General features: G+C 33.1%; 1 protein-coding gene across 10 annotated transcripts in view; it reads left to right on the forward strand.

The window, feature by feature from the left end:
- TBC1D5 (TBC1 domain family member 5) overlaps positions 1 to 25,921 on the forward strand; it is a 578,936-nt gene that overhangs the window by 345,715 nt on the left and 207,300 nt on the right. For all 10 annotated transcript variants that reach the window (XM_079115504.1, XM_079115505.1, XM_079115503.1 and 7 more), the window contains 5 exons: positions 12,523 to 12,625; positions 20,779 to 20,871; positions 22,592 to 22,638; positions 22,729 to 22,798; positions 24,387 to 24,559. In XM_079115504.1, coding sequence (XP_078971630.1) covers positions 12,523 to 12,625; positions 20,779 to 20,871; positions 22,592 to 22,638; positions 22,729 to 22,798; positions 24,387 to 24,559 — 486 coding nt within the window. The remainder of the gene's footprint in view (positions 1 to 12,522; positions 12,626 to 20,778; positions 20,872 to 22,591; positions 22,639 to 22,728; positions 22,799 to 24,386; positions 24,560 to 25,921) is intronic.

Here is a 25,921-nt window from a genome sequence, read left to right on the forward strand (position 1 = left end):
TAACTTTGACCATATTTAAAAATCTATCTAATTGCCTAATGGATGTACTAGACATTATCTTCAATTTTTAGTCTTTTGTATTTCTAGATATTGTAGTAAACATTTCCAGTAGATTCTTTCTTTCTTGACTCTTCATGTTGTGCTCAGATTTTTTTTAAACAAAAATTGAAACTCACTCATTTTAATGCTTTCTTTTGTTCATAGTTTATATGTTGGTTAAGTTTCAAACAAGATATAAGCAAGCTTTCTATGCTCACTTATTTCCTACTTTCTTTATTAGTAATTGCTAAAATTCTTTTTAAAACTATAGATTTGTGCTATCTGGTTTGTTGGACTCTAGGTACGTTGTCTGTTTAAACTTAAGATAAAATTAAATATTCAGTGTTCATTCACAGTAGTGACATTCAAGTGCTAAAAACTACTGTATTGGACAATGCATATATAGAACATTTCTATCATTACAGAATGTTCTATTGGACAGAAATGTATTCATTTTTGTATTTTTACATAATATATGATGTGAATTTCTACGTTTTATTTTTTATTCATGCTGAACATTTAGATGTGGCATATACTAAATAGTTACTTCCATTTTCTTTCTTTCCCATTGAAAAAACTCCATGTATTCTTACAGTATATGTGTCTTATTTAAGATTTTGGTAAAACGTAGTTTTTTAATTTTTAAAAAATATTTTAGTTGTAGATGGACACAGTACCTTTGTTTTATTTTTATTTATTTTTATGTAGTGCTTAATATAGAACTCAGTGCCTTCTGTGTGCCAGGCAAGTGCTGTACCACTGAGCTATAACCCCAGCACCTAAAATGTCGTTCTTATGTTATATTGTAGTCTACAGCTGGTAACTAGACCATTTTTGAAATTAAAAAAAATTAACAATATACAAAAGTGTTTTTACAGAGATAATTTTTTTGAATTAATGTAAAGACCATCTCCCTCCTCCCCCTCAGTTCCAATTTGGGCAGAAATACTACTAGTACATTGGTCCATTGACTCTCACACTTTACAGAGTTAATATGTCCTAAATGTTGAAATCTTTACACAGTTTCTTCCAAGCCCATATTTTATTTAAATAAAAAGCAAATTCCTCAGGGAAAGGAGGATTTTACAAGCAATTTTAGAGCAGAATTGATTTTGGTGTGTGTTAATGCAGACAATCTGCCCAGTGTTAAAATGTTAAGGAGAAAAAAAAAATACAAGCTGCCATATTCGTGTGATCACACCAAAATAGCAGCTTGTATTTATATTTTCAGTCTCCTTGAGGTGGACTGCAGGCATACATGAATGAGTGGATGTACTTGGTGTTGTGTTGTGATTTTATTTAATGCAGGCAAAGTACATGCTTGTGCATGCAAGACCAGCCCTCACATATGCACTTGTTCACAGCCGAGAAAGTGAAAACTACAACACAAGCCGCTCTCTAAGAGTTGTCAGCAACCTATGTGTGTGTTTCTTAAATATTAAAGAGGGGGAAAAACAGATTTTCAGGAATACGAGAAATAGTTCTATCCAATGGCCTACAGTCCTTCCTCATTTCATATTTAAGATAAAAGCAAAAGAATTGTGATTGTTGCAATATATATATTTAGAAATATGTGTTTTCCTGTGCTGCTCTTGTTTTAAATATTTATTTCCCATTTGTTTCATATATGCATGCAAATTCTTAGCATGCATTTACTCTTGAGTTTTTTAAAAACACTTTTTTTTTAGTATTTGAATGAAAATATAGGTTTATTTGCTACAGAACATGTAGTTGTAGTGTTTAGATTAGCATCCTGATGCTCCTAGTTTTTGGAATGTCAAAACAATAGTACATGGAGGGTAGCACATGTAACCATAAGCTGCTGACCTTCAGATTTTTGCTTTTGAGATCCTCTTTATTTTAAATAAGCCAAGTTAGTTAAAGCAGTATTCACAGTTGTGGGTTCACATGATTATGAGAAAGTTTAAAAGTAAATTCTGGTGGGTGAAATTCCCAGTAGCCATAGCCTGTTTGTTAGTGTAACAGTCTGCAGAACATTCAAACAGATTTGTAATTGAAGCTACTTTGGTAGGTCAGTGGAAATGCTTTAAATTTCTTTAATTTTTTTTTGTTTTAATGACTGATAACTTGTAAAATAAAGTCTGTATTTCCAGTTATGACAATTCTTGCACTTAAAGTGTGTGGTAGTGGAATGTGTGGGTACATACACAGACATACACACACACACGTGTGCGCTCACAGAGAAAAACATGCACACACCCACATATACAGCATATATTTTTTCCTAATTTTTCATGTTTACAATAGAAGTAGAAAGATGATTTTTTGAGGAGAGAAGGCAGTAGAATTGAAGGTTTTATTGTGTGAGTTAAGGCTTTATAGAATCAAAAGAACTTTAGATGTAAACTTCTGCTTACAGAGTGTGACACTTCAGTTACTCCTGCCTCCTGAACTCCAACCTTACCTTCACTTTCCCAAACTGTCCTATCTTCCCAGTGCTTCTGCTTAATCTTCTCAACTCTACGGTGATTTCAAACTCCCACCTTCTTTGTTAGACTCTTGGGAGATTTTTCTGCTGTTCTCTTGGGCTGGATCCTACTTTTGTCATCACCACAGATTCCTACTTTGTTTCTTTGACTTTAAAAAATCAATATTCACCTCCACTTTTAGTCCTCTGAGAGCTTTGTGTCCTTTCCTTCATTAATTGCAAAAATAAAGACAAATTGTTTTTGCTCAGGCTTTCCTGGTGCTTCATTTTTCTACCCCAACTCCTCCAGACCTTACACTTAATTTTCCTTTTCCTTAATTTATTCATTTGTAGGTTTGTAGGTATATTTGTTCATTTAATATCTACTACTTGAGAAATTACTCTGTCCTACTACTGTTGTAGAAGTCAGAGATTCTAGTAGACTGCCTCTTCTCTTTTTCCCATGTTGTGTATATTTTATTAAAATTGTCTGTAAAATTTCCATTTGTTCTCCTAGAGTTTGAATTGTAAGTTCTTAAATATCTTGATATTTTTTTCATAGTAGCATTTGTATCATTGGTAGTCATCTAGTTAAATGTTATTCTTGAAGGTGAAAAGTTGAAACAAAAAGATATACTTGAGTAAGCAAATGTAGCTTGTTGATAGCTCAAATGGAAATGGTCTTTTCACCACACTAATTTATGCAGATGACTGCATAAATTTATGACTGGATTTAAAACTTCCTCAGTTCAAAAAACATTTATTGACTCCTTAAGTGTGCAGATGGGACAGAAACATAAATGGATGTGTGTCTCATATCTTATTCAGAAAGAGATGGAGGCTAAGTATATAGGTTTCTGCCCTCTGGGTTCATATATTCTAATGCAGTGATTTTCAGTTTGTGGAGTACTTATATTTGGGACCAATGAATTCTTTGATGTGAGAGGTTATGTACAATTAGGCCTGACCTCTTCCTGCTGGAGGTTATCTGAGGCACACTTTTTAAATCTTTGTCAAAGCCTTTGTCTGAGAGAAGGGCCACTGAGGCATTTTCTCAGAGCTTCCTGAGATTCTAACATGGGGTTTTGTAGTCTAACCCCTGGTTTCATCTTTAATGGTGTCTTTCTGTCTGTGTCTTAGATTTGAGTTTGCCCAAAAGCATCATCTTAATGTTAGCACCGTTTGATGACTGGAAAGACTGAGAATGAGAAAAGGTTTTATTTCAGACATAGCAAGTTCTAGCTCTTCTATGTTTACCAGTTCTTCCTTTTTGCTTTTCTTTCATTCCACTCTTAAGTAACAAGAATAAATTTGTTGGTACCTTCAACACTCTACCTGAATATTTCCTTAGCTAGATCACCCAACTTATTAGGTACATTTTCTGTTTTTCGTAAAACCAGAGACTACCATATTGTCAAACTTTTCTCCACTGGGTAATAAGGGACATTTTTCTTCCATTTCTCCTGTTTTCCTCATTTTCTTTGAAGCCCTCTTTGGCAGCTCACTCTTGAACCTTTCCTAACTAACTGTTTCATACCCTTTAGCCCTTCACTGATCGTCTCTTGAAGGTCCTTCTGGCTTCTACCCATGTCCCATATACATACTATGTATTTTAGTTGTTTTTAATATTATCTCAGTTTTAGATTTTAAGACATCTGTTAATTGTCTTTTGCTACATGAATAAAACAACCAGAACAGTGACTTAGAACAATAATCATTTATTTTATAGTTGCTGCAGATCAGTCCTTTGCAAGCAGCTTAGCTAAGAAGTTCTGCCTTAGGAGTCTTATGAGATTTCAGTCAGGTTTCTCCTAGTGCTGCAAACCATTGATAACTTGATTAGGACTAGAGGATTCATTCTGATTGCTGTGCATGTGTATCTCTCCCTGGGACTGTAGAGGTCATTTTCTACAGAACAAGGGATTCAAGAGAGAAAGGGAACCAGGTGTCCTTTTCATGCATTATGTTAGCACGGAAGGGAGGTGTATCAAAGAATATACAGGTGTATTTTAAAACCACCACCATCTACATATAGCCTCCTGGTCTTCCCAATGATCTTCTCCATTCTGACTAGCTGGAAGGGGAGAAGTGTGTGGGGACTGCCAAGGGTGAGGTGGAGAAGATTTTGTGTTCACACATAATTTCCACTTTTATTCCATTGATTAGCGCAGAGCCAGGGCTAGCTGAAAAGGAAGCTGGGAATCTTCTGTATGAGTCTGGAAAGAACACAAATCATGCCTACTCAAATAAAGAGAATGATTAAATCTTCCACACAGGAAGAAAAAGAATTTGATGTGTCTGCTTACATTCTGTATCAGAAATTATTGTTCTTATGATTTGGCTTAATTTTTCAGTTTTCCTTTAATAAAACAATGAACTATAGTAAGGTATTATAGTTATTTTGATGTTTGATAGTATATTAGGGAGTTTTCATCAGCTCATTTTAAATTTTGGATGAGTACTTGTTTTGATTTTCTGGTTTGGAAATACAGGCATGGCATCAGTTATTATTCCTTCAAGTCCTTCTGTGCTTCTTTGTCCCACTGCACGATTATAAACCCTCACCAAGGGCTTTATTTTTTCCCTTGAGGCATCTTATTGAATACTTGCATCTTCAGTAATTCATCTGGGTCCAATGCTTTGTCTGTTTTAATACTTCTAATTACCTAATTATGTACTATAATGCAATGACAAAGCCCTTTATCATTTCACTCTTTTTTAACCCTTTTCTTACTTAGAAATATTCTCTCTTTCTCTTTGTTGTCTGAGAAATTCTTCATTACAGATAACCCAGATAATTTCCTGGCTTCCCTTATCTGTATTATGATAGACCTCATCAGGTATCTGGGTTCCTGGTTTGGGGGACTCGAAAGTTGGTGTTTAGTTGCTCTTCATTCCACTCTTCCTCATTCTTTCCACCACACTGCAGTAACATGAGAAGATATGCAAAAGACAAATAGAATAGTCTATTTGTCATAAACTACTTTTGTGACAGAAGTAGTGGCGATTCTTATCATTAATAGATCTTAGTGTAATCAGTCCACAAGTATCTGTAAACCAGATGTAATGAAAATGAACACAAATTTTTGAACTATGGTGAATTGTATTTCAGAATAACTAAAAATTGATGGAGGAAATGTTTGTTTTTGTAAGTATTAAAGAAAGAAAAATTGTCTTACCATTTTATGACCTCTAATGAATTAATAAGCCTAGGAAATGATCATCAGTGGTTGCTAGCATCACAGAGAAAGCTACCTCCTGATGGAAGCATACAGCACTAACTGCTCTGGTTATCTTTTGCTGCATTGTTTACCAGCTAGAGCTTTAAAGAATAACAGACTTCATGTTGATGAATCTACAACTTGGACAGGGTTCAGCAGGGCAGCCCATAACTGTCCCCTCTCTGGGACACCCTGAAGCCTAGGAGTTCCAGTCATCTGAAGGCTGCTCATGACCATGACTGGCTGTTGAAGCTGCCTCTGACTTGAGACCTCTGGAGCTGTGGCTGGAACATTCCACTTGCCTGTGGCATAAGCTATATGGGGCAAAGCTTGGCTTCCTCACAGCATGGTGGCTTGGTTCAGAGAGAGAGAGAGCAAGCCAGATAAAACCTGTATCACAGCATCACTTTAGCTGCATTTAGTTTGTGAAAAACTGGTCCCTAAGGAGGGAGGTTAGACTCTTGTACCTTCAAAGGGAAGGAGAGTCAAAAAATTGGTGAACCTATTTTCAAACCATCATACCCATCTACAAAGAATCTCTTTGAAAAATTGAACTCTCTAGACTTAGTCATCAACTAATAGGAAATTCAGAGGAAGAGAGATATGTTAAATACCACAGTGGAGATATGATAAATAAAATTCAGAACATGGAAAGTTTCTACAGGTTAAAGTACCTGGTTTCTTTAATGAATACATTGCAAGAAAAAGAGAAAAGGACAAATCTATCAAGTGAAGGAATCTTAAGAGACAAATTAAAAAATTGCAGTTTACTGATGGATATTTCTTAGAACTTGAATAAAGTGTTACAATGTCTTTGAAAATCACAGAAATTCGAACGTTGACTGGATGTTTGATTAAGTTAATGGATTATTTTTATTAGTGTTATAATAGCATGATTTTTTACAATTTAATACTATGATTGCTTATCTTTCAGAGATAAACATTATCACATTTATAGATATGATGTCTGGGATTATCTTCAAAACAAGGAGTAATAGGAAGAATATACACATATACATGTATATAAACTGATTAGGGATTAAGATAGATGGTGGCTCTATCGGGATTAATGCTGCTCTTTTCTCTGCTTTTTAAATGTTCGAAGTTTCTCATTGAAAAATTTTTGAAACCTGTATTGAAAACACTATTGTCTAACCCTTATGATTAAGATATAAAGCAAAGATTATACACTATACTTTTGTGATATCTCATTACTTTTTCTGTACCACAGATTTTTTAGTAGATTGGATAATTATATTTTAATACATTTATGGTCTTAATTATAATTTGCATCTCCTTAATGTAGAGTGATACAGAACATTTTTCATTTATCTCTTAGCCATTATGTCTTTTGAGAAATGTCTTTTTCTTAATTGGATTGTTTTCTTTCATAGAGTTGTTAGAATTCCTTACACATGTATGACTTTCACATGTTTTCTTCCACTCCATAGGTTATCTCTACATTCTCTTGATTCATTTGTTGGGCAGAAGCTTTTAATTTAATTTTTAAAATTTTTATTTTTATATTTTTAAGTTTTATTTATTTGTTCATTTAGTTAGTAAGTACTGGGATTAAACTCTGGGCCTTGTGCATGCTAAGTGCACTCTACCACTAAGTTATACCCCAAACCTCAGAAGATTTTCCCCTGTAACTATTTTAGGTTTTGTTCCTTGTGTTTCCTGGGTCAAATTAAGAAAATCATTGTCCAAACCAATGTAGTTTTTTCCCCTGTTTTTTCTTCTAGTAGTTTTACAGTTTCTGGTTTTAGGTTTAAGTCTAATCCATTTTTAGTTGATTTTTTTTTTAATATGGTACAAGGTAAGGATCCCAATTCATTCTTCTGCATATGGATATCCAGTTTTTGTAGTATCATTGTTGAGGAGACTGTCCTCTTCCCATTGTATATTATTGGAACTTTAGTCAAAAATCAATTGACTGTAGATGAATTGGCTCATTTCTGTACTTTCTACTCTGTTCCATTGGTTGATGTATCTGTTTTTATGCCAGTACCACACTGCTTTAATTACCATTTTTTTACCAGCTGGAGCTGAAGTCAGGTAGTGTGAGTCCTCCAGCTTTATTTTTCTGGCTCTTTGGGTTGTCGTCACTGATGACATTTGCTATTTGAGTTATTTCATGTTTCCATATGAATTTTAGAATTGTATTTTCTCTATATCATTGAACATTTGATAGGGATTGCTTTGTGTAGTATGGGCATTTCAACAATGTTAAATCTTCTGATCCATGAACACAGAATATCTTTTATTTTTACCTTATTTCTTTCATAATGGCTTTACAGTTTTCAGTGTGCAGGTCTTTTATCTTCTTGTTATTCGTAAGTATTATTTGTTAACTCATGTAAACCAGATTGTTCTCTTGATGTTTTTATAAGTTCATTGTTAGCATAGAAAAGCACTACTTATTTTTGTGTGTTGATTTTATATTATTTTTCTATATGTCAAATTTGTTTCAAGTTCCTTTGTATGCCTAAGAAACTTCTTAAATATTGATCAACAGAGTTAAAGCTGAAATTATCTCTTTTTCCACCAATAAATATCTTAGATATTTTTGTATAAATTTCATCATGGAAAACTTAATTTCTCATTGTTTTTTCTATATTTTCAGAGTTCTATTCTCACCTGTTTCACACTCCCATTTTCATTTTCCAAGCAAATGTAAAAATGACTTCTCTTGGGCTTTGATTGTCTGATAATAACAAAATTTGTCTTTAGTTCCTATGTAGTATGAAATTTTTCCCCTTTATTTTCCTACTAATATTTTGATCTGAAAGAATCATAAGCCTTTACAGTTTCAATTCTCATTTTTTTCTTTAACCTCATCTTTTTGAAGTTACTATTCTTTTTTTGTATGAAATTATAGTCATTGATGGTTTTTCAAAATCTTAACAATTGTTGAATCCAGACTGGGTCACTATTCTGTGTTTGTTATTGTTGTTTCAAAAACAGATTTGCCTTTCAAGTAAAATAAATGGATTAGCCTCATGTTGAAATTACTTATCCTAAATCAACACAAACTGACGTAGGGATAAAGGAAAGTCTAGAGGTCAAACTGGATGAGGAAGCTATTCTGATACTTACAGCCTGTCATCAAAGATCAATTACTGTTCCTAGAAATGCTACTAACTGTAATTTCCCCTCTTATATCTGATGCCTATAAATGCAATACCTTCTGTTTTGCACCCTGATAATATGACCATTAAGTACTTTTATATGGGAAATATGTTGTTTAAATGTGTTCATCAACCTTCTGAGACAAGTTCTTCTGTGTGACTCAATTCATGGAATTTTACCTAAATTGATTTCTCTGATGCTTCTAATTGATAAGGGAAGCAGTCAGAAACTATTGCTGTCTGCTGACTTTTCAGATACATTGGCACAGGTATCAATTTCTCTGTGGCAGTTTCATTACTAATTAATTTCCAAGTTTGGCTGGATAATCTCCCAGCTCTTCAGCTAAAACTTCTCTGAATTTCAGTTCTTGTTCCAACTTCTGAACTAGCATAGATTTTTATTCCTTTCTCAGAACTTTTTTCAATCTTCGTACCTTATACCTATCTGATGTTGTGAATTCTTCATCAGCATTTAAAGAACAAGTCATACTTCTCTTAAAAAGGAGATTATGAAATTACATAAACTGGCATTTTATCATTGTAGAGCATTGTAGATTTTTTGCTTTTGTGTAGATATGCTGTCTGCGTAATATGCATTTTCAGTTGATTGGGTATTTGCTGAAAGTGGGCAATTTAAATTATCTACCTGCAATTTAGTTCTTCTGATTTCAAGTTTTTAATCTTTCAAGAGGTTAGTACACATTTAAATGATACCATTGATTGGTATACAATATAGTTTATACATTTTTATCTTTTAGGTGTTAAACTATTATTATATAGTTCATGAATGTTTATTTTACATTTTACAGAGTGCATGTAGCAATTTGGTAATTTCTTCCATGATCCATTCAGATTGCAACAGTGAAACAGTGGTTAGTTGTGTCAGTGTGCTTAGAAAATTTGCAAATAATATGCAAGGAAGGGAACACACAAAATGACTAAGCCAGTTAATCCAAATCTTTGCTCATGAACCAAAGGGCTAACTTTAAGTCATGTAATGAGGAAAAAAGAGAGAAATTCCATCTCTGAGAAGTATTAATTCTGTTCTTAATGGCAAGCTGTCTATAAGAAATTGCTATATAACAGTTTACTTACTATCTTTCAACCTGATTGCTTTAATTGGGGATATTAAATTTTCTAAGACTTTTGTGACTTTCCTTTGTTCCAAATAAATCATTCAAAAAAAGATAGTTTTTCTTTCCTTAGTGCATTTGACATATTTCTGGGAACGTTTTTGGCTTCTATGATATCTTATGTTTGTCCTGAATCTGCCTCCAGGTTTATTTTTCTCTTCTTAGAGAGCAGTTAGTTGTACCACCCCTACTTGAACTTGCATGCTTGAGTAGGAAGTGTTGGGAGAGTCATCCTATTAAGGTTTATGCAGAGATAGGGAGTCACCTTGCCCAGGTGCTTAGCTGGTTTACTGCCCCCCCACCCCCAAAGAAAGGCTTTCTTGGTACCACAAAAAATATATGTTTACAATTCCGAGTCTCAGGATGATTGTGCATCAAAGCTAATTGCAAGCAAAAGTTAAATAAACAGAAGAAAAAGAAAAAAAAAACCCTTAATTTACTGGAAAAATTAGAACCAGGAAAGAGATGCTTCATCATTACTTAGCATAGTCTGCCTGGATACCTAGAATGAAGAAAAGTAACTCTAATAGGGAAACAGCACGGTATGAAATGAAGCATAAAGCAACTAAGGTCTCTAAAAACAGAGGCAGTAAACTATTGTAATATGAAGGAAAGGAGGTATTGCTCTTTAAAAGACTCCATTAAGGAATATTTGTCTTTTTCAGTAATGCCCACTCTTCCATGTTCTAGATAGTCTTCCTGTATGTTCTCTAAAAATTTCTGTTATTTTCTAGTTCCAATATCACCTAATTCACCTTTTCAGCACATAAAGTTCCATTACTCAAAAACTAGTAATGATGTTTGTTTCTGAGCGACTGCTGCTTCTCAGGTGCTGTTTTTAGTGTTTTCACATGATCTCATCTCAATCACAAGATCACTGTTGTTCTCCCTACTGTAGATGAGATAGTTATGCAGTCATTTGCTCAAGATTACATAACTAGAACTTATGGAGCATAATTTTGAATGCAGACTTTTGTTAGGTTTGTGAATTTTTTATTTCCCTTCTTTATAACATACTTAGCCTTCTTAGAAATTCTCCTCTTTCTTACTTAGTTCTACTTAGTCACCCACAGACTCTTCTTTTTCACTTCCCTGTGCAAAAATGTAGTCACTGAATTGTTTCCTTAGTTGTAAATTCAGCATTGAAAGCTCTTTTTAGATGTTATGGTGCGATTGCAATAATTCACCAAGTTGATCTTAAAGTAGGAGACAGAACCATCTTTATTCACCAGCTGGTGGACCTCCAGCTAGGGGGACAAGAGCAGACCGTAAGTCTATACTCCTTGATCCCTTCCAAGGGTTAGAGTACACATTTATAGTCCAAAACCACATTAATCATAAGTGGCCATTGCCATGATTCAAAACTATAAACAAACATCATGACATCTAAAATCATAAGCAGAAGGGGAAATGGGTCAGAATGCCCCTAGTTGAATACAAGGTAAACAATGGTTACTAACATCTAGATAATCATTCTCTGACAGGGTACATTGTCCAAGAAAAATGGGAACCAAAAAGAACAATTTTACATTGTATAAGAACAGAAACATTCTCTCTAAGCAAGGTGTCATAAGCAGGATGAGGATAGGAGAAGCGGAGTTTTTTTTGCTGGAGAAGTATTTCTTATGTGACATGGAGTCTCTTTGGTCATTACCCATAGAGCCTGGCCCATAACTTAGAAAGACCATGCCTATATTCTTTCCCACTCTCTTGCTCCCAGCTGGTAGTACTTCATTGAATTCTCTTTTCCTCCTGATTCCTAGTTATCATTCTGTGCTGCATGCTTGAAACCCCCACTGCCTTTTGTACCTTTATCACTTTACTTCTGATTTACTTACCTCTCCCACTGATATTCCATGCTACTCTGCTCCCCCAAATTCTTGTTTAGTACTCACTATTTATTCTAAGGTGACATACCTTCAGCTCTTACATATTATTTGTGTATTGCATTGCTGTGTGTTTGCATTTGGGTTCTTAGAGCTGCGTATTCTTGCATTATAAACAACTATTTGAACTCCTTTTAAGAAGATTCTCTGCCCCTTTTCTATTTTGCATTACCTCAAAGCACCTGGTAGAGTTTTTGATCCAGAGATCATTTAAGCAGTGTATACTAACTTTTGTTCCATTTGAAGTCTACATTTTAATTGGATGAAACTGACAATGTTGTCATATGTAATTGAAATTCTGATATTTACATAAAAAACAATGACAATGATTTCTTGAAAAAGTACTGTCACAAAATCACATTCTAATTTTAAAAACCAAATGGGCTAAAACAAACCTTAGTAGGCTATAATTCTTTTTTAAAATTTGTATTCACACATGCAGTGACTTTAAATATGTTAAGAGTTTTGAAATCTTTAGATGTTGAAGGCTGTCATTAACCCCTGGGATATAATCATTTCCCTTTTATCATCCCTTTTTAAATCCCACCAATGGTGCAAGTTGCATGGCAAATAGGGAGTTGTAAACCTGAAGCAGCCCTTAGCACCTCTTAGAGATGAAAGTTTCAGGGTGATTCTTCAAATTGTGCTAGTCAGTTTCAATCCTGTGTTTTTTTCTTTTTTCAGGTTTCCCGAAATGCAGTTTTTCCAACAAGAAAATGTGAGAAAGATTCTTACAGATGTTCTTTTCTGTTATGCTAGAGAAAATGAGCAGTTGCTTTATAAACAGGTAATGAAAATATCTTACAGGTGGCATCCGTTGACTCAAAATTTTCTATACAGCTTGACAAATGATAGAGCAATAATGCAACCTTTATTGTATCCAAAGTTGTATCATAATGCTAAAGCAATCCAAGTGCTGCTTGTCAGCTGCGTGGCAAGAAAAGTAAGCTCATTGAAGCACATATGCTTCTTCCTCATTATAAGACATTCCACCAAATTGTCTTCTATAAGATGTTCAATCTTTTCTTTCAACTTTTGAGAGTTTGTTTATAAACAGCATCTTTGAAGCCAGTCTAGTAATAAAACTTTTCCCAGTTGTATGTATAAATATTGTTTCTAAGTACAGCATTTATAAATATGTGACATGTCATGTAAAAAATAATTAAGTATACTATTAGTCTTTAAAACTTTACGCCATGTACAAACAGAGAAACAACATGTATCCCATTTGTTTACAATAAAAAAAAAAACTTACCAGATATAGAGCTTCAGAATGTTTTTTTTTTTTTTTAATTTTTGGAATTTTTTTTATGTTCCTATTATTTGACTCTTTACTAAAACAAACAAGATTATTTTATTTTTATTGAAATGTGAATCATTTAATTATATCAAGATATTTAGGTTTCCTGATGAAGTTTATTGTGTTCCAGTGAAGAAACATATATTTGAATATTTTTGTTTATTCTTCTAAATATACATTAAGTGGCAATACAGATGAAATTCATAAATCCAAAACAATCAGAAGTTATAAGTTACTCTAGTTGATGATTGCCAAACACCAATTTAATGTAACAGAAAACACCCGTGATAAGAACAATATACTTAAACTTACTTCAAGATGATAAACCAAGTGAGATTCCCATTATACTAAATAATGTATTTATTATTGTATACACAGAACATCCAAGGGAATAATTTTATCTTAGTATTAGATGTCTTTATATTAATTGCATGCTGATTATATCTCCTTAGAATGTATCATCATTCTCAGTGATACTCTAAGGAGCACATGTGCTTCATTAAAACTGGACATGGTTACTTTAAATAGTGCCTAAGAGCCTTACAATTATTTTAATAGAGGCTAATATAGTTTAGTGGCTAAAAGCACTGGGTCCAGACTCAATCCCTTTTATTTGCATCTCAGTTCCACCATGTGCTAGCTGCATAGTCTTCAGCAATTTCCTTACTTCTAATCTTCACTTTTGTTGTCTGTGGGAGGAGGGCAATAATAGTTTTTACTTTGGAGTTAAGAACATATAGTGCTTTTCAAAAATATTTATTGGTAGTTATGGTTATTATTGTTATTATGTTGATAATTATTGGCATGTTGGAGTTGTCACAGAACATGGAAGTGGGGAATAAAGGGAAAGGGAAATATTAAAACTGCTTCTCTTATTTGACTCCTAATAAGTATACATATTTTTGGGGTACCATGTAATGTTTAGTCTTTCTACTGTACAATAGAACATCAGAACTTAGTTCTCCTATTTAAATGGAACTTAGTACCCACTGACCAACCTTTTTCTCCATCCTTTTTACTCTACTACTCTCCCTAGCCTCCGGTTACCACCATTCCATTCTCAACTTGTATGAGACTGACCTTTTTAGATTCCACATATGAGTAAGATTATGTGATACTTGTCTTTCTGTACCTGGAATATTTAATTTAACATAGTGACCTCATTTCTATGTATGTTGTTGCAAATGACAGGATTTCATAGCTGAATAATATTACATTTTCTTTCTTCACTTACCCCTTAATGAACACTTAGATTGTTTCCATTTCTTCGTTATTGTGATTGGTGCTGCAGTGAACATGGAAGTGCTGATGTAGCTTCAACATACTGAGTTAATTTCTTTTGGATGTATAACCACCAGGGGGATCACTGTATCATATGATAGATCTCTTTTTAAATGAGGAACCCTCGTACGGTTTTCCATAATGGCTATACTAATTTACATTTCTACCAACAATATGTAAGGATTCCCTTTCTCCACATTCTCTCCAGTTTTTTTAGAACTTCTATTGGCCAGGGGCTGGGAGAATAGTTCAGTGGTAATGGTACATGCTTAGCATATGCAAGGCTCAGGGTTCAATCCCCAACACCAAAAAAAGATACTTCTAAAATCAATCTAATGCAATGATATTACAAAAATCAATAAACACATGAGTGGAACAGGGCCAATTATATTTATTGTATACGAGATTTTAATTAAGGAAAAGGAGACAGACTTGCTTTGTTTAGCTTTCTATCTAGGACAAAAAGATTGAATTATACCTTTATTGGATAATAAGTTTCAGATAGAATATATGTATAAATGTAAAAACTAAAAGTATATAAAAATCTGAATGTTTTGTATATTCTTAGGGAAGGAAATGCCTTTGATGAAAGGTAGCCTATCTAAAAGTTGAGTACAAAGTCAAAAGATGAAAGAAAAAAAGAAAAAGAAAAAGAAACAAAAAACACCAAAAAAAGAATGAGAAATGAAAAATAAATATCAGAAGCCCCATTCAAAATGGCTTAATCCATAGGGTGTTGTTGATGTACATAGCCCAAAGTCTAGGAGTAAATAACTACTGCAGCATTAGTTTCATGCAGTCACTCAAAGTCATCTTCAAGGATTCAGAAATTTTATAGTTTTCTGCTCTTATTGTGTTGACTTTTTTGGTTAAGCCTATTTCCTCATTGTTCCAGCTCCTCTTTCAAATATTCAAAAATATCTCAGTAATAGATTTAACAATAGTGTATCAAGTCAGGATTAAATTATCCCATGTTACACATTTCTTGTTTTTCTTTCAAGAAAGCAAAAAAGTAGACTTAAAAAATCTTATAATAATGGAAATAAGCTCCACAGATAAGGGAAAAAATATATAACATCACATTCCACCATTTGTGATGCATATAGACCACTGCATTTACGTGAAGACTAGACAGGAATATGGAAGATCAAATTCTTGATAATTTAGGCAAAGTTTATCAGTCACTGAATAAGAAAGTATTATTAGCTTACTCTTGGGTCTCACTTAAAAAGACTTAATTACTCCCTGTTCATGTTTAAAATACTACAGATTCTTCACAAAGAAATAATACCTTGCTCTTGAAGGACTGAATATTTAGCCAGATCAAATTTAAGGAAAAACCTTGAGTTTCATCACAAGCTGTTAAAGCTATTATTTTGTACTAGGTGACACCCCGTTTAACATCGACCATATTGTTAATAGTTATGGGATTTTATTGAATTAATGAGACTGTTATCATGTAGTAGAATGTCTTGCTGAGTTAATTGAAACTGCAGAGATTATATAAATGGTATTAATGAACTTTGACTGCCTGATGCCTCAGCTTTAATAAAGACTGCTTGGTGGGCTAAATGAACACAGGCAGATAAAAGAACAGGTTCAATTTTGTGAGCCTACAGGCTGTTGATGAAGAAAACTTTGTTACCTTTATTTTCAACTATTGTGAGTTTGAAGTGCAGTGACTGCTAACGAGCAAGCAGGCATAAATGCTTTAAGCTAACTGAAATGCTGATAATATAGACAGAAGTAGAATACACACTTTGGGAACCAAGAAATATACTGAGAATACATTTTTAATTGTGCTTTGTCAAGTTCATAGCATATTGAATTCATGATTATACTTTCTGATTATTTCTCTTTTCTTTCAAAGATGTCTATATACTTGCCACCTCTAATTTTTAAAATTTTTTTGCAATGCTGGATATTGAACTCAGGGCCTTGCACCTGCTGACCAAGTGCAGAATCACTGAGCTACATCTTCAGTCCACTTGTAATTATTTTCAGGTTTTACTAGTCTAGAATTGAAAGCAAAACCAACACTTTATTTTTAGTCCCCTAGTTTAGGTGAAATTCAAAACTGAACTTAAAAAAGATTGAACAGTATTCAGAGGCGTCTTAATCATTTTCATTTTACAAAGAACTGCCTTTTATTGATTTGAACTATGGTTTAGTACTATTCATTTTGTTTTCATATTTTAGCTTTTTCAATGTGTTGATACATTGTCATAAATATTTCATTCAAAGTATAATGAGTACCTTGTTTGTACCGGACATGTGGTAGGGTCTAGGTTTATGTGTACAGTCTTCCTCCAGTATCCTTGGAGAAATGGTTCCAGACCCTTCTGTGGATGCCAAAATCCAGGGAATGCTCTAGTCTCATATAAAATGATGTAGTAGTTTTATATAACCTCACACACATCCTCACATGTATTTTAAATCTTCTTTAAATCACATATAGTATCTTTTACAATGTAAGTACCATGTAAATGGTTGCTTAACTATATAGTTTAAGGAATAATGAGAAGAAAATCTATATGCATAATATAAATGCTGTGGGGTTTTGTTTTTTTTCTATTTTTCCAATATTTTCTATCACTAGTTGGTTGAATCCACAGATTCAGAGGCTCTGGACACAGAGGGCCAACTGTGTGTATTTATATTTATACACATCTTTGAATACATACACAGACACACCACTTCTCATTCTTTGTAACTATGTATTCTTTTTTCTATACTGCAAGCTTGGTCAAGTTTAGGAACTATCCCACCTTATTCACTTTGTGTCCACAGCACATTTAAGCATTTAATAGTTACTGAAATAAGTAAATAATGAATGATACTTGCACAAACAGAACATCTGGAGAGAGTAGTGTCACAGAAACTAGAGGGAAGAGAACATGTTAAAAAGGCAGAAGGATGCAATTAGATAAGAGCATTTCTTTCTTAAACCAGCCACAATTAGTTAAAAAACACACTGAAAGACCTATTCAAAGATTACCACCACCAAGAAAGAAAGAATAGCTAGTAGTAAACCTGTCAACTATGAGGTTTAATTTTGAAGACTAATCATTTTCACACAATTTTGAATTGGAAAGTCTGGTGTTCTTAAAAATGCCTTTTTCAAGTTAATTCTAATGTAAAAATAAAATCCCAGTGCTTTGTTTTGCATTTTATGTGTCTAAGTGATACAATGCACCTGAAAGAAAAACTTGTTAGAACAGCTAAATAATTTTGACAAAAAAAAAAAATGGACTCAAATATTTTGAAGTCAAGTTATAATAGTACAATTTTTGTGAAGAATATATAAGCCATTGAAATATGAGTTTAAAAATATCCAAAAAATGTGAGCTAAATATTCAGTTTAAAGATGGCATTTAAGAATTCTTAGACAAGATGGGCTATTCAACTTATTGAATAGATTGATTTTATTGAAGAAGTTAATTATTCAGTAAATTAATTTAACTTGTTTTGAAGGAAAAAAATCATATTTTTCATGGCAGAAATTAAACTAAAGTTAGGTGAATGAAGAATTCATGGGGGAGGGGGGAAAGCTATATTCTTACCTAATCTCAATACGAGGGAAGTCTTTTTAGGCATAAAGAAAAAAAAAAAAAACCATGAAGGATGATTTATTATATTAATTATTAAAATGTATAACTTCAACATGACATAAGATATCAAAATTAAAAGACAAGTGATAAATGGGAAATATTTCTAACAAAAATGACATGAATTAATAGGTTGATTTGGTGAAGAACTGTTACAAATCATTAGGGAAAAGGGAACAATGCTTAATTAGGACAAAATAGGTAACTCATTTAATAAAAAGTGGCCAGTAAAATTTTTTAGTTTAGTCTCACTAGCATTCAAATATACCATTACAACAATTTGTGAAATTTCACACGATTTTTTAAAAAGACTATAAATAGTGACTTTAATATTGTACAGCGAGAGAATTCTTTGCAGAGGGCAGTTTAATAGTATACATCAGGCATTTTAACAAGTGTTTCTACTCAGAACTGGTACTTCTGAAAACTTTATTCTAAGGAAACCATCAGAAATATGCAAAAAAATACCATAAGGATAACCATTAGAGTTTTTGGTTTATTTATTTTTCCTCCTGCCTAATATCATTCATTTTTTTTTCTTTTTTCTTTTTTGTAGTTTTCTACTTTGAGTGCTATTAATTTGATTATTAAAATTATACCACTTCAGCTATATACAGTGCCATATACCTGTAATCCCAGCTACTCAGGAGGTTAAGGCAGGAGAAGCACAAGTTTGAGGCCAGCCTTTGCAACTTAGAGAGACCTGGCCTCAAAAACTAAAAAGGACCAGGGATGTACTTTTAGTACTAGAGGACCCCTGGGTTTAATCCCCAGTGTTGCCAAAATTATGGCACTTTCTTTTTAGAGTAACTCAACATGATTCCAAGAAAATAAACTCCCCATGACGACTTAAAGCCTGATTAACTCACTTGATTTCATAGTTTTCTGGTCACCTACCATGTTCTTCTAAAGCACATTCATTCCAAGGTTTGTTAAATGAAGAAAGGTTGATCAAGAAAGATTAAAGTGTCATGTGGTAGTTTCTTTTAAGTCAAATGTAAATTGTCAATGGATTATATAGTAAAAATGTTCATTAAGTAATTGTTTTCAAGGCTCCTGACAAGAAATGAAGTTCAATAAAATCTACTCTCATCTTTGTGATAACAGTTGACTTCCTAAGACTAGCACAGTACTACTGACTGCACAGTCATCTGTATGAGTCTGTCTTTCCATTCCAGGAAGCCACCTCTAATTCTACCAGCAAAGTAGTTCTCTCCTCCTTGCTCTCTCATATTTTATCTTTTTTTTTTTTTTTTTTTTTAAAGTTTCAATGTACTTTTTTTTTTTTATTGTAAACAAATGGGATACATGTTGTTTCTCTGTTTGTACATGGCGTAAAGGCATACCATTTGTGTAATCATAAATTTACATAGAGCAATGTTGTTTGATTCATTCTGTTATTTTTTCCCTTCCCCCCAACCCTCCCACCCCTCTTTACCCTCTATACAGTAGTTCCTTCCTCCATACTTGCCCCCCTCCCTAACCCTAACTCTAACCCTTCCCTCCCCCCCATTATGTGTCAACCTCCACTTATTAGCGATATCATTCGTCCTTTGGCTTTTTGAGATTGGCTTATCTCACTTAGCATGATATTCTCCAATTTCATAGCTGCTCAATTCACAATAGCCAGACTGTGGAACCAACCTAGATGCCCTTCAATTGATGAGTGGATAAAGAAACTGTGGTATATATATACTATGGAATATTACTCAGCCATAAAGAATGATAAAATTATGACATTTGCAGGCAAATGGATGAAATTGGAGAATATCATATTTTATCTTTATTTCCTCTAAAAGTGATATTTTGTGTTGTCTTTTTATAGGAGATCATCCTTAGTTATTGAGCAAAAGGAACGTGAAAATAAGCTTCAATTAAGAGGCAGGAAAGACTATAATCTCTTTTAACTTGCTAGAATGTAGCATATTGTGCTTAAAGGGGAAAAAATCTAAAAGAACAAAGCTTGTCATTAATGCTTAATACCTTATGACCCCATGTAATGAATAAATAGTGGAATTTTAGTAACTTTTAAAGAGAGTTTAGTAACTAACACTATGCCTTTTTGTTTATTTGTCTATTTGTGTAGCCATCAGTTGAACCTCCAATGTAAGGGAAAATACTCTGTTGGTGAGCTCATTAAATAATTTGAAAATGAGCATAGTTGAAGTAGAAATGAAAACCTGTGATAGTTTTCTGATTAAATATGTTGAAAATCAGATTTGAAAAACTTTTTCTATCATACCTCTTAAAGGTTGTTTTTTTTAATTTTGTACCACTCTTCGCTAGCTGACTTTTAGCTCTTCCTAAATCTACAGACATCCTAATTTTGAGCCATTATATAATGAAAACATTGGATGTAATTTCCTTAGGTCTACAGTTCTTAGTTGCCCTTCTTACTGCAGATCTTTATACTGTAGCTCATGATTATAATTTGCATAAATGAAATTCATATTTATGAGTACAGATTTTGAAGCAACTGACAGGTGCAAGGTTGTCTACCATGCCAATTTATTGTTTGTCATGTCATTTAAAAGAGAACTGCTCTCCATGTTTTAAGGAAGAATTCGTGCTGTGGTTGAATTGGAATCAAATTCTAAAAGTAGGTAAAATGTTATTTTGTAGCTTTCCATTTTTATGCTTTTTCTATGTAATATGAAGATCTTTGTGGCAGTAATCGGTTGAAAAGCATTTAGCTCAGCTTATACTAATGGACTTTCACTGTCATTCATTTCTCTTGATATTGTGTTTCAGGGAATGCATGAGCTATTAGCCCCCATAGTCTTCATCCTTCACTGTGACCACCAAGCCTTTCTACATGCCAGTGAGTCTGCACAGCCAAGGCAAGTTCCTAATGAGTTCCTTACTTTTTCCCTTACTCTAATGAGCCTTTACGTTTTTTGTTTTTTTTTTTAACTTCAAAATCTTTTAAATTGAAAGTACTTGTAAATTTTGTTAAGTTGTGAACATTTGTGTTTACATGACTAATTATTAATTCCACTTAATAGTTCTAATGCCAGTTTAGCTGTGTGGCAGACATGGAGTTGTATCTTTGAAAATCTTAGGTCTGTATCAAAGGAAGACATATAACTGATGAATCAAGAAAAACAAGTTTGTTTTTTTATTGACAAAAGTGCTAATGATTGATAATATTCGTATGTATTCTGATGAGTCATTTTTCACTGTGAACTGAGAACCTTATGACATACTTTCTCCTTACCAGCTTTGTTTCACCCTGATTCATAAACAAAAAAAACAGCGCTATGAAGAATCTCAGTCTGTAAATAAATCAAATGGCTTCTCAGGTTGTTGAGACACACTTTTTTGTACATGTGTGGTGCTGGGGATTGAACCAGTGGAGCACTCTAACACTGAGCTACATTCCTGGCCCTCTTTTATTTTGTATTTTGAGACAAGCTCTCAATTGGTTGTTAAGGCTAACCTTGAACTTGCCTTCTTCCTGCTTCAGCCTCCAGAGTAGCTGGGATTACAGGTATGTGCCACCATGCCCAGCTGTAAATGACTTTTGTAATTGGATTTAACTAAGGTAATTATTAAAATTCATTTTTAAAAAATAAGATACCTAACTGATGGGCCAGAGAAGCAACCAAGAAGCATTTTGGGAATGAGGGCTGTATAATTGTAAGGCCTTGTCAGGAGTAAGCTAGCCCACCAATATGCAGGAGACACGATACTGGCAGATAACATGTCTTAATTGTGTAATCTTTAAAGTTCAGATATAAACTGTCCCCTTTTTAAGAATACATATAGGCCTATGAATGAACTTTTGTCTTTTTTTAAGAATACATATAGGCCTATGAATGAACTTTTGTCTACTAGGTTATAAATTTGCATTTTCAAGTTTTCTCTAAATGTTTGATTTTATTGAGTTTATTGGGTCTTGACAAGAGTAACCATATCTTAGTTACCTTCACTCCAATTATTCTAAAATAAAAGGATGAAGTGTGCATTGCAAACCTGTTTTCATGCCAGTTTTATTTTTGAAGATGTGCATACAGAATATACAGGAAAGTAGAGTTGATTGAAAATAGCTTTAAAATGAGTAGAACATGCTTCTTCAACTGTTTGAATTCATTACAAAGAAAAACAATACTAAAGTAAATTTGTTAAAGATGTTATCACTGATTAATTGATGTTAAAATAATATAGCCATTAAAAGAAAATAAATGAGTGTTTTGATACTGCATATTAAATCAGTAACTATATGTTTTGTTTGGTTTTAGATGACAAGTAATAGATTGCAGAGTAATAAATTGTTCTAAATCAAATATAGTCAACAAAAATATTGTCACTTTTTGTATTTGTTGCTTGGAATAGATTGTTACTTTTTTGTGGCATCAACAAGGAAGCTTATTTGTTTTTGATCTTTATAGAAAGAAAGGATTTTATTTGTTAATAGAGTTGGTCTTTTTATTAAAAAAGGTTAATTCTTTTCATTATTATATGAAAGTTGTCTTATGAATGTAGAATAAGACAAACTCTGTATCCTCTTCAGTTATTGGAAAAATTGCACATTTTGATTGCTTGTATTACTTTTTAAAGTGAGGAAATGAAAACTCTCTTGAACCCCGAGTATCTGGAGCATGATGCTTAGTAAGTAAAAAAACTACTATTTTTCTTTCTTTATACCATTAGTACTTGTTGAAGATAAACAATAACATTATTTTATTTTTCTAATTTTAGTGCAATGTTCTCACAACTGATGGAAACTGCTGAACCTTGGTTTTCTACTTTTGAGCATGATGGTCAAAAGGTAAATATTATAGAACAGACCTTTTCAGTATATTTGAGTGAAGAAGTGATTTCAGAAAGTAACAACATATGGTAGGAAATCATACATAATTAGTCATTTTTATTACAATATATAAAATATGCAATCATTAGAATTGGAATAAAAAATGAAAATACAAGATAAGATTGGACTTGGGACTCTAAAACATGCCTTTAATAAAATTGTCAGACATACAAAGGCAATATAAACAATTCATATATATAAGTAGGATGAATCAATATCTATCTTTCTCAGGGCTTGAACACAGGGATTCACACATACTAGATCAGCGCTCTATCACTGAGTGACATCCCAAAACTTTTTTATTCTTATTTTGAGATGGTTTCTCAGTAAATTGCTGAGGCTGGCCTCAACCTCCCAAGTAGCTGGAATTACAGGTACATGCCCTCATACCTGATTTTATATATTTAGTATTCATTCAGTGTGGCTACCTAATTACCTAGCTTTCTATTGCTATCCTAGCAATTTGATAAGCCCATTGTTACTGAACTGAATTCACACATTTAGCATCATTGCTCCTTAACATTAGCTTCCTCTTGTCCTTATTTTTATCTATATTTTTATTCATTCAACTTTTTAAAGTATACATTTTAGTGGTTTTTTAGTGTATTCACAAGGTTGTGCAAACTTCAAGCACTGTGTGTCATTGAAACCACAGAAGAATAGTGTATAAGTAAAGAATCAAACTACTACCAGTATTAAATGAAAAAGCAGATTTTGAGAAGAGGACAGAATTTGTGCTAGAGAACTAGACTGATAATTAATGGTAGGCCAAAAATCACAAAAGAGAGATGCTATAAATGCCAATATTGCAGAGGAAGAAAGTAAGAACTGAACATCAGAGGAAAGATCAGACACAAAACTATTAGGGGCAGTCACCAAGCTTGAGGAAATACATAAAAACTTGACGTTTACCTGAAAGCATTTTAAGGAATTACTGGTGTATCTCTCTTAATATGGGCTAATGAAAGGGAGGAAAGAGAAATCTGGGGCCCAACACAAACTTTGTTTTTATAGTCTGCTATAATTTTGGAGAGTTTAAAATCTTTGTACTCAGCTGTTCAAATTGACAAAAGGTTGAAGAACATCTTTTCTACTACTGTTTTTTTTTTCATTTCCTGCCCTAGTTTATATAACTGAGAGCTCAAAAGAGTGTTCATTTACTGTTTTTCATGTTTGAATTTATGCCTCAAACAAAGAGGTTCCATCAAAGCACTCCATTTATATTCTATAGCTAACCAGATAAACTGGCCATTGATACTTTGTAATGGCCATCACCACTTCTAGACCAAATTATCTTGTAAAAGTTTGTCACAAGAGAAACTGGCCAAGGAAATACAGGCCCCACAGTTTTTTGAAGGCATTTCCTGGTGATTGTTTTATGAGCAAAATCACCCATATGTTATCATATGGTTCCATATTTTAGCATTTGTCAAGAGATAATTAAAGCAGTTTGTATTTCTTGTTTAAATTCTCTTTAATAAATAAATTGAAGAATGATATTATTTTCATGCTGAAATAATACATGTTCCATTTTTCCTATGTATAGGGGAAAGAAACTCTGATGCCTCCCATCCCCTTTGCCCGACCACAGGATTTAGGACCAACAGTTGCTATTGTTACTAAAGTCAACCAGATCCAGGATCATCTACTGAAGAAGCATGATATTGAGCTCTATATGCACTTGAACAGGCTGGAAATTGCACCACAGATATATGGATTGTAAGTATTACGTTTTTAGTTGTAGCTACAAATAATTGAGATTTATTGTAATTTCTGTGTCTCAGTTCCCTAGAAGTAAAAGCAAAAACTGTTCCATCTCTGTTTTATTTCATCTCTCCTTGTTCTTATGTGCTTTATATCCATTACTTTCACATATGGTATATCATCTAATATTCTCAAAAACCCTGTGAATTGAGTATTACCTCATTGTTATAAATTAAAAATCTAAGACTTAGTCTAACTTTATATAGTACACAGGGAAGTTATAATTCAATCCTAGGCAACATTGACTACATAATTTGCTACAGAGTCCTGGGCAAAAGAAGAATGAAGGAAATTCTAAGAATTTCAAGAAGGCAATAGTAGATCATTAAATCAAACAATCTTAAGAAGTAGTACAGGGTTGTATAGGTCATACACACACAAATCTGGTCCCTGTACCAACAATCCTATAAGATGTCCTTGTTCTTCCATTTTATCGTGTCATTTTTTGCTCTACCTTCAAAAGTGGATGTTTGTGAATAAGATAGATGTCCCACATAATGAATACACATAAAGTGTTCATTTTCTCCAAACAAATAACTTCCATAACATACTATAGCAGAATAGGGAACCACTCATTCCTGGAAAATGTGTTTGTGTTTTTTCAGTAGCTTGTATAGTGTGGAGTTAAATTAGAAAAAACAGTGGTTTTAATAAATTTGAGTTAGTGATGTGATGCTACAGAAAGGAGTCCACTTTATTGAAATAATAGAGCATTTATTTATATGTACTGCCAAGAAGTCTCTTGACAGTTATTTTTGTAAAGTCTAACTCTTCATTAGGAGAATATCAAAAATCAAGAAGGTATTATTGAGATGTACATAGTAGAGGTTTAATAAATAAGAATTCTTTATTTGTATTACAAAGAATCTCAATTGAGTCAAAAGTTTACAATCAGAGCAGGGGCCTTTTTTTTTTTAGCCTAGAGAAAAAAAATCAGTGAGTTAGGTTAATAGATTGTCTTGTTGCCTGAAGTCTTTCACTAAGACTAACTCTCAGCTGTTTTTCTTCTCTGGAAGCCATGAACTGTGATCAAAGATGTCTTCTTTCCTGTTTTAGTTTTGCTAATTTTTGTGTGTGTGCTTTAACTTTGACCTCATCATGAAGAGCAGCATTCCCACTGGAAATGAGAGAGTTGTGTGTGACATGGGGGTGTTGGGCAATATTTCAGGCTATTAATGAATTGTTACTTAAAGATCTAGGTCTAACTTAATACATTTTTGGTCATAGACATAAGAATGTATTTTGAAATAGCTAATGACAAGGAATTAAATTATATATTCCATTGTGCACTCAAAGAATTAACATATTCAAATATAA

Source organism: Sciurus vulgaris, assembly GCF_902686455.1.
Source record: "Sciurus vulgaris genome assembly, chromosome: 16".
In the NCBI taxonomy this organism is placed as follows: domain Eukaryota; kingdom Metazoa; phylum Chordata; class Mammalia; order Rodentia; family Sciuridae; genus Sciurus; species Sciurus vulgaris.